At 39.3% G+C, this 10,432-nt stretch overlaps 1 protein-coding gene across 1 annotated transcript in view; it reads left to right on the top strand.

Annotated features, from left to right (window-relative positions):
* The first annotated feature begins 519 nt into the window (after nt 1-519).
* b4galt5 (UDP-Gal:betaGlcNAc beta 1,4- galactosyltransferase, polypeptide 5) overlaps nt 520-10,432 on the top strand; it is a 45,483-nt gene continuing 35,570 nt past the window's right edge. The window contains exon 1 of the mRNA XM_077513478.1: nt 520-1,305. Coding sequence (XP_077369604.1) covers nt 1,200-1,305 — 106 coding nt within the window. The 5' untranslated portion in view covers nt 520-1,199. The remainder of the gene's footprint in view (nt 1,306-10,432) is intronic.

Here is a 10,432-nt window from a genome sequence, read left to right as displayed (position 1 = left end):
GTATACAGACCAAAGTAGTTATTTCACGCTTAAAGTACATACTTTGAGTATTATATACAGCATATAAATATATTAATTAAGGGTTAACATAAGTGGTTAAGAGGTTAGTTTTTTTGTTTTTACGTCGATGTTTCACGTGGTAGTTTTACGTCGACGGACGCAATTTCCCATAAGGCATTGCCTGACGTCTGTTGTCAGGTGCCTGTGTCGTCCTAACTGAAACTGAAGTGCACAATGAATGTACTGGCGCTTCATGTCGGCAGTCAGGCGGTCAAAAACCCAAATAGAGAGGTAGCTCTCGTCTTATGGAAAGTCATGAAGCAAAACGTTGAAATGACTCCCAGCGACGGCACAATATTAAACGATACCGTTATTATTCGCGTGTGGCGATTGGCCACATGATGATGTCGTATGGCATGTCGTTATTGACCTGTCATAGAAGGCAATAAATAGCCATACCTTACAAATGTTCTTTTAATAGCTAAATTAAAATAGTAATAATAATAATAATGAGTCAAAATGTACTGTCTGTTTCAGTGCGAAAGCACGCCCCCCTCCCCTCGGTGTTCGGTGGATAACGCTAAAGGCACGTTGCAGTGCTGCTCGGCGTCTACGCCCACTGAGGTGCCGCTGCTCATTTTCCTGCGGGAAAAAGCTCATCACGGCAAGGCAAGCGGGCAGCAAGGCAAGGCAGGGCAGGCAGGCAGGCAGGCTGGGAGGGAGAGCTCAGGACGCGGAGCGGCCGAGTTCCATCAGCGACGTACAGCCAGCGTGACAAACGATGGCCCAGCACTGAAAAACGACAAGGCCGCCGGGTTGCTTCGCTGTCGCCGCCAAAGCCCGTTGTTGTTGTGTGTGTGAGTGCGCGCGTGAGTGTTGTGTGTGTTTTTTTATGATTTCCACCTCGGACTTTAGCCGCCATTAGAGCCGAAACCACCCACCCCTTGGCAGGAATGGAATTCGTATGACTGGACTGATTACCGGAGGAACCCCTCCTGTTGTCAACCTGCCGAGGAAATCGACGTGAGCTCTTCGCCGCCTGCCGCAGAGAGCGACACCGCCACACCGCTCGGATCGTTAAAAGCCTACCGACCGCTGGCCGAACCTTCCAGCACCTGGCCACATCGGAACCGCTCTGTCTGCTGGCTGTGTATAGATAACACGAACGTGCCACCCGTGTGCTTTTTGCTGCCTGTATAATGCCGACACATTTGCGTTTCCGGAGAAGGTCATACCTTGGGCTTTTATTCCTTTTTTCGCTTTCCACCTCGGCACTATATTTCATCTACTCCGCTCCTGGTATAGGTAAGTCAATTATTATTATTTTTTTTGTAATTTGCTGTTATCAAGTAGTGTGAGATATTCGGCTGGTTAAGTCATGTGTGACAGCCATTGGGAGTGGAAACATGCGCCTATATGGGCTGAGCCTCATCAGCTCCCAATCTCGATGATGATGATGATGATGATGATGATTCCCGACTGGATGGAACTCAATCCATCATGATTATGATGATGATGACCATAATAAATAATAATAATGGGCTGTGATTATATTGATAATAGGGCTACTTGCTACTGTAATCCAGCCCATGTTAGCAGGCCTAACTATTATGATTGCACAGTTCAAAATGCTTTTTCTTCACTGGTGACTTGAGGCCCGCTGAATAGTCCGATTCGACCATGTGTTTATTAGGCAAATTCGAACTGCGGCTCGCTGCTTATTGGTGTGCGAAAGGTTACACCATGAGTCATTGGCCTAAATGAGCTTCTCGTCCCAATTTGATACACAGAGATTACCGACAGTCAAGTGAGTCATGTCATCAATTTCATCATTTGCCTCTGTAAAGTCACGAGGATGTTTGACATCACACGTTACATATTTCTTCCCCTTCACTTGCTTTTTTTTTCGGTGTGTATGGAAGCACCTGTGTCAGCCATATCTCTTTAATTAACTGCATCTGATCCATCCCTCATATGAAGCCCTCTAATCTTAGGGCATGGTCCACCTAGCACTTATCATTTGAGATATGAAGGGCCAATCCTAGTTGCTGATTTGAGGATTATTACGCCAGATGCAAGGTTATTTAAGATCAATGGACAGGAGAAAAACTTTTGACTTTCACCTATTCCCGTGACGATTCTGTGGAACTTCACCGAAATGCTTCCACAAAGTACCAGTTGCAGAAACACTATAAAAGCACAATGTACATGCGAGAGCCTTTTCCCATTTACTGCTTGAGTCAGCATGGATTGGATATCCTGTTGTGCTGGCTGAACAAGGCACTCTTGCTAAAGCCAGGCTGCTTTCATTGGCTGTCATTCATTTAAATAAACCTGCAAAAAAAAGGCTGACAGTGACCACATTTTCAAATAGATTTAAAAATGTGGACCTTAAAGTCCCTGCAAAGTGAAAATGTCTTCTAAATTTGACACACCATAGACAAAAGTGCGGTTACCAGCCCTTCCAAATTTGAATGATTTAAAAAAAGGCCATCATAAATTGAGATTAAAAAAAATAAAATAAAAAATAGCCATTACATTCTCTCTATAACATTTGACCCGCTGAAATATTGACACAACTTTCTCTAATGCCAACACATCCCTACATGTTGGAGCTGCGAAAATACAATATTTGCTTAAAGCGATAACAAGACTTATAACTCATTTTCCAGTATTGGATTAGGCAAAAGTGCAAATATATCTGGCATCTTATTCCCTGAAATTTCTTTTAAACCGATTAATCGAGATGTTACGCTCGAGCCTTCCTGCTCAAATCTGATTTGAGCAAACGAAGCAGAGGTGTGTCGAAGCAGTGTTCCGACAACTGCTTCGATGCCGAAAATCACGTGACCACTGCAAAACGAGGCCTCGAACGTCGCAGATGTGTCAGCAACTTCACACTGTTTCGTGGGAAAGATGAACTTGGTGTTTGTCAAACTTGCCTGCATTAATTAAAGCCCCAATTCCTTGAAAATAGGAACGGTTATGATCATTCGGCTCAAATATTTTTTTCCATTTTATGATTATGGAAATACGTATACCATATAACAATATCCCTGTTTACAAGCACTGCACCTACATATTAAATTCTAGAGAGTAAATTTGACTCTCTTTGGAGTGGAACCAAATAGACAGTTTTAGAGTAATATTTACACTTGGAAGAGAGTAAAATAAAGAATTGATCAAATAAAATAAAAGTAAAAAATTGAGGAACAAACTCATGACCTTCAGCTTGGGAGACAGCTGCTCTCCTCCCTCAGCCACGCAGCTCCTGATGTGTATTAGTATATCGCTCATGTCAGCTGGAATGTTCCGAACACCAAGAGACCAAAAACAATTTTTGGTCTCTTGGAGATAAGCAAACAGTAGGAGTTTCATAGCTTAGGTGGTAGTGTGGCAGTCTCCAAAGCTGAAGCCAGGACGCGAGTTCGTTCCTCAACCCATGAGAGGCTTTTAGTATTTATTTATTTTTTTTCAATTGTTTATTTTATTCTCTTCCAAGTGTAAATAAATATTAGCCTACTCTAAAAATACTGTTTTGAACAACACAGACAAAAACGACACAGACTTGAAAGGTCAACTTTACTTGTGTAAATAACACTTTAAAAGGATGACACAATCCCACAGTTGAAAAAGAGAGACAATATCCACTGAAACTTTATTGAACTTGTGAAATGCTTTGTTACGGAAGCATAATGCATTCACTTGAAAAAAAAAAAATCTGTTTCTCTAACTATTTTTTTGGGGAGCTTTGTTTTTTTTTTTTTTTTTTTTTTTTTTTTTTTTTTTTTTGAGTATTTTTTTTTCTGTTTTTCTGAATATTTTTATATTTTTCTGTCATAAAAAAAAACAATTATTCCAAAAAACAGGAAAAAAAATTACTCCAAAAAACAGGGGGAGAAGATAAAAACTCAGAAAAACGGGGAAAAACATTATTTAAAAAAAAAAATAAAAAAGACAAAAAAAATAATAATTCCAAAAAACTGAAAAAAAAAATAATTCCGAAACACAGAGCACCGACTTCTGTTTTTCGGAGTAATTTTTTTTTTTGGACCTCTGAACTCCAAGTAACTTGTTTCAGACCACTGACCTGTATAAATGACTGGATAGCCGATAGCCCACACACGCTAGTGCAAGCCTTTGAAGCCTTTGTTACTCCCACCTCGCAAGCAGACTACTGTATAAACTATACGGTATACGTACAGATAAGACCTATGCAGCTCCACCCCGCCTCCGGCCTTATACTAACTGCCTACGAGCTGTATATGTCTCCTCTGTACGTATACCGTGTAGTTTATACAGTAGTCTGCTCGTGACGTGGGAGTAACAAGATGGCCGCCCTGTGACTTCAACGGCTTGCACTGGCATGTATGGGCTATCGCCTAACCAGTCATATATACAGGTCAGTGGTCTGCAACAAGTCATTTGGAGTTCAGAGGTCCAAAAAAATTACTCTGAAAAACAGAAGTTGGTGCTCTGTTTATTGTAATAATTTTTTCCCCCCTGTTTTCCGGAGTAATTTTTTATTTTATTTTTTGTGACAGAAAAAAAATATTCAGTAAAACAGAAAAAAAAATTATTCAGAAAAACGGAAAAAAATACTCAAAAAAAAACAAAGCTCCCCCCAAAAATTAGTCAGAAAAACAGGATTTTATTTTATTTTTTTTCCAAGTGAATGCAATACATTTTCGTACTTTGTAAACGGTGATGTTAAAAATTCCATGTGCGCAGGTTTGACCAGCAGATGGAGCTCTTGCAGTGTGTCAAATGCCTCGAAGCAGTGCATCGTTTTAGGGCAATTGTCTCGAAACTGGTTCATTGTTTCGGAAAGCCTCGGTTTCTACGTCCCTACCGATTAAGTATCAAAATAAGAACATACCGTGGTGAAAACCATTATCCTGGTCACGTGATGACGTTTCCCGTGCGTAAAATGAAAGCCGCCTTCGTTCATTTCAATGGGAGTTTGCTGACGTAATGGGCAAGAAAAAGGCCGTCTTCTATTCAATTACTGCACCAATTCTGCTCAGAGTAAAATCATCAGCACTGCAGCATATCAGCTTTCATGTCATTCCGTGTTTCTCTCCTAATGTGGGCTAAAGCGTGCTTAGCACGTTACATGTAGCTTGGCCTAGCAGAGTAAGAATCACCCGGATGTTTACTGTCCAGGTTAGCGCGACGAATGCGCCACTGAGCACCTGTTTTAACCACACCCCCAAAAAATCTCAAATACAGAAACGGGGAAGAATTCAATGCTCCACAAATCATTACTGCTTAGTCATCAGTTATCATGAAACATATACCTTCATTTAGAAACAAATCTTCAAAATCACTATAGGTTCTTTAAAATAATAAATCATTGTTGGGGCAGGGAGTAATGTTCTAAGGCTGAACATATTTGATTTTGTACTATTGCGCCCATAGAAAAGACCAAGGAAAACTTTTCTCTTACTCATCAAAATGGCGATTGGTCCAATCTCGCTTTTTACACTGCTGTGGATAACACAATCGATAGTGGAATCGATTCTCATATGGAAGACACATTAGTGACAGGAATATCCTGTGTAAGTCCCATATCCATGGCCAAATTCATCCTCTTGGGTGTTGAGTGCACGACTGAAATGGTCACGTGGAGTACTCAGGGTTAGAGCAGAACTGAACAAAGACCAGCAGCACTATACAATTAATTATACATGGTAACCAGGAGCAATACTGTTTCTCCAGCTGTTACTAAAAGCTACTTTAGTTTGTTTTTTTTGTGGGTTTTTTTTACACCCAGGGTGCCAGGCGGAGCTCCCATCAGGCAAATGTGCTGAGGTTTTAAGGGGAGGTACTTTCAAGCAACTTCAGCGGCTTTCTTTAGGTTTAAGGTGGCAAAGCTTACTCCTGATCATTAGGTGAAGTTTATGACCCTCTGGTCAAATGGACAGTTAAAAGAAAGTTTTCAAACCACAACACATTATGATCCTTTTTTTTTTTTTTTGTTGGTAGAGGAGAGAGAAGATCAAAATTGAAGTCTCCACTGACCAGTATGAGGGCGTCGGACTCATTGCTGAGACATTACAATTGTAATCTCACGGTCACAGTGTATATGTCACTCACAAGTTGATCTTAAACGTAATCAAGCAATTGTAGTTTTCAGACAGCTGATACTTTGTTCGTTAGTGAGTAACCCACTTCGAGTAAGATTGGTTGCTGTTGTAAAGAGTGAAATGAGATGAGCCCTTGCATGTGTGCCACATTTACTTCTGTAAATACTGCGCCACGTGATCTTGTGTGTTATATGCATGCATACCACTGAACTCAGCGTCATGGTTTGTGGGCATGCATGTCACTTCATGGGCACATTACATAAACATTAGTAGTTGTATTTGTTTTTGTAATATGAACCGTGAACAACTACATAACAAAATGAAAACAAATTCCAACTGGTCCAGTGTGAATGTAGCCAATAGTGTTCTAACGACAGGTCTATGAGGTAACTGGGAGTCAAACACGCAATTTTCACACAAGTTTCAGTATCGACCATTTTGTCCGCCCAACCACACACTTTATTTTATTAATCTTTTCTATTTTCTGCATAAATATTCATAGCTGACAGACATGGCAGAATATTTAACATTTGGGTTACTCTAGTCTGTAGGATTAGACAATAGGCCTACTGTACACGCTGTCAAATTTTGTCGCTTTTAATTTTGGACTAATATGATGTGAAAAATCAGAGGGACTGATTTCTTATTTTGTACCAGTGGACAGACGTAAGTCATAGTAAATGGTAGGGCTGCTTGATTATGGAAAAAGGGGGTGTGGGGGTTTAGGATAAAATCACCCCCACACGTTATGAAAAGCCCATATCTATAAATTGAGAAGTAGTTTGTTTGTTTAAATCCTGTATTTAAAAAGTGCATTTTCCTGAGACAGGCCCTTTAAAGGCAAAAAAAATTAAGACAAACAAAATTCTTTGAAACACTATAATTGTGCAAGTTCATTTCGGATGAAACAAAATTAATTAAATTAGTTATTTTAACATTTAAACAGGTGCAAATGTATATATTCAAACAACTCAAAAAATAGTGTGTGTATATATATATATATATATATATATACACACACACACATATACGGGTAAAATGTATATATGGGTAAAATGTAAGAAGGACATGGGGAGGGATCTCTGCTTCACTTAAGTTTGTGGGGGTATGATTCCAGACTTGAGCAGGACTTCCTATGTTAGTCAGGTGGCTTCAGCGCAGAATGGCCCACTTTCGCAGCTTAGTTCAATTTTCTCTCCCCTTTTACGGGCTGCCCCTGTCTTCCCCTATCTGTCTGCCGCAACACGCTCTCGCACACTGAAACCCCCGCCTCTGTGTTGCCCCAGAGCGTGGATGCTGACTGATGCAGGCTGGGGATGCAGGCCACAGCTGGGCCCGATGGCAGCATGTTTATTTAATTAAAACATGAGAGAATCCCATTGGTGCAAAAAAAACAGGGAAGACACAAATTCTATTTTTAAGGTTGAACACAGATGCGTGCACACACACCTCCACATCCGGGGAAAGCGGAGCAGAGGAGACGGGCCAGGTGGCTCCCCTTTGTCTCTGGAGAACAGGCGGATCTTTCCATTGAATAGCAGTGTGTAGGTGTGATGATCCCATCTCAATATGCTACTGTATGAAGGCTGCAGCATTCATCTTGCCAGCAGCATCTTTAGCAGTGCCCCGAAAATTCCAATGGTGATATAGAAACGGGCTGAACAATTTTGAAAAATAATCTCATCGCGATTATTATTATTATTATTATTATTATTATTATTATTATTATTATTTTGGCTCCATAAAAGGATGACACTATCAAAAGCTTGCATCATTTCACACTAAATATTAGGGGTGTGAATTGCCTAGTACCTGACGATTCGATTCGTATCACGATTCACAGGTCACGATTCGATTCGATACCGATTAATCCCGATACGAATTTCTAAGTCGATTGTTGCGATTTTTTTTCATTCAAATTTAGAAAATACTAATCAGTAAGCTTGTAGAGTGTAAGATTTATATGAAAATGTATTATTTATTTATCTGAAATTTCAGTCTTATAGAGGTTGTAATCTGTTTCATGTTTAAACAGCATTAAAATAAAATATTAAGGCTTAATGTTCCGTTCATATAACATTCTTCCATGCTTAAGGTGTGAATCCTAAAAAAAAAAAAAAAAATCGATTTTGCCTATTATTGAATCGATTCGAGAATCGCGCGATGGAGTATCGCGATATATCGCCGAATCGATTTTTTTTTAACACCCCTACTAAATATAGTGCAATATGCCTCTATTGCAAAGCACAACTGACTTTTGTTATACAAATGCACTTCTTACTATAGAGTGAGTGAGGGGGTGTGACTGTTAAGTGTATTGTTGGTTATTTATTTTTTTTAATCATTGTTTTGTGTATAGGCAGTTCAAAGTCTATTTTGGAGTGTATATGGGTGTGTGTTTGAGGTTGCTCAAAAGTGAATGACTTGCACATGCTGTCATTGACTGTTCAAAAAAAAAAAAGTGAGACCAAGATAAGTTATTTCAAAACTTTCCACCTTTAATGTGACTTATAACATGTACAACTAAGATTTATTTATTTATTTATTTATTTTTTAAGTGTCGCTTCACAAGGGGAAGTACACAAATAACTGAAATGTCGTGGTTACACTGCACAAGTGTGCACACCCTCTTATGAGTAGGATACAATTGCCTGCGGAATTAACCAATAATGTTCAAACTCATGTTACATGAGCGTGCACACCAGCCAGCATTTGAGGTTACTTGGTTTGCTTAATATTGAAGAAATAGAGTACTAGTTAAAAAAAACAAAAAACAAAAAAAAAAAAGTCATTCTGGCTGTCATTTAGCCTTGGTCTGCATGCTGAATTTTCACTGTATCTGTGAGTTCACAAACTCCGGAGAATACATCTTGTACCAAGCCCGTTGAGTTCGGACCAATCACAGAGGGACATTGCGTTTGGGGGCGGGATATGCAGCTGTGGCGAAACCGGGAAGCGCCGACACCGTGGGGAAACAAACTAATCTAACATGGACGCAGCAATTAATACTGATCTTGCATAATTGCTCACCGTTTCCTTGTTGAATGTTGCAGTGCTTCGTACATTTTTATCTGGTAAAGATGATCATAGGTAATGATCGTAGGTAAATTATTGTCTCACAGGCATGACAAATCCTCAAGGAAAATAAAACTTGGTGCTCTTAAGGAAAGCTGTAAGATTGATCCAATGTGATTACACGGCTGACACTATCATAAATACTTGGAGGCGTAGCATGATAACACATACTTTCGGACAATATATTTTCCAAGAAAAGAGTATTGTTTAAGTTTTTATGCCTACCACTCATAACAATATTAGAAAATAATCGTAATAATTCAAGTAAGCTACATCCCGTTTAAGAGCAATCCAAAATGTTCCCACTGTGACATTAGGCTGTACAATTTCATTTATTCTACTCAACAAACAATTTCATTTATTCTGCTCAACTTAATGTAATTGTCCAACTGCAGCCATCAGAAAACATAGCTTCGAGTACGCTCATTCTTCTGTGTACAGAACAAGCCAAAAGTTTGGACACACCTTATCATGCAATGCATTTTCTTTATTTTCATGACTGTTTACATTGTAGATTTTTGCTGAAGGCCTCAAAACTATGAATGAACATATGTGGAGTTATGTACTTTAAAAAATGGTGAAATAATTGAAAATATGTTTTGTATTCTAGTTTCTTCAAAATAGACACTGTTTGCTCTGATGATTTTTTTGCATACTCTTGGCATTCTCTCGGATGAGCTTCAACCTGAAATGGTTTTCCAACAATATTGATGGAGTTCCCAGAGGTGAGAATGCCAAGAGTGTGCAAAACAGTAATCAGTAATATTTACGATGTAAATAGTAATGAGAATAAGGCAATTGACACATTGAATGAAGTGTGTCTAAAAATTTGGTCTGTACTGTATGTCTTTTATGTGTACAAGTCCTGAGCCTCCCACAGCAACAAGCAAGTTGACTGACAGGAGAGAGAACGAAGCAGCATGACTGAATGTTGGTGACGTATGTAAACAAACACGTCATTAGCAATTTATCCAAATCATGTCCATTTTATTTGCCGAACTATAAGTCCTAATAAGTACTTAAACGCACTGACGTGAAAAACTCATAGACTGATCAACCTTTATTAGGGTTCAAAGTTTGTTGACGTTTGCGGCGTAATGCAATGATTTATAAAGCGCTATCAGCATGCACTGCTGTGGTACCAATGACCTTGCATATTGTTATTTATGCTGTGCCATCACTGTACACCACCGTTCAAACTCTGCAGGAAGAGTTGCTCTCTTTTGAGGCATGTTTCTTTTTTTTCTTTTCTTTTTTTTTAACTGGTA

This window comes from Festucalex cinctus, chromosome 2 (genome assembly GCF_051991245.1).
Source record: "Festucalex cinctus isolate MCC-2025b chromosome 2, RoL_Fcin_1.0, whole genome shotgun sequence".
NCBI lineage: Eukaryota > Metazoa > Chordata > Actinopteri > Syngnathiformes > Syngnathidae > Festucalex > Festucalex cinctus.
Note: the sequence above shows the minus strand (reverse complement) of the source record. Positions and strands in the feature narration are given on the sequence as shown.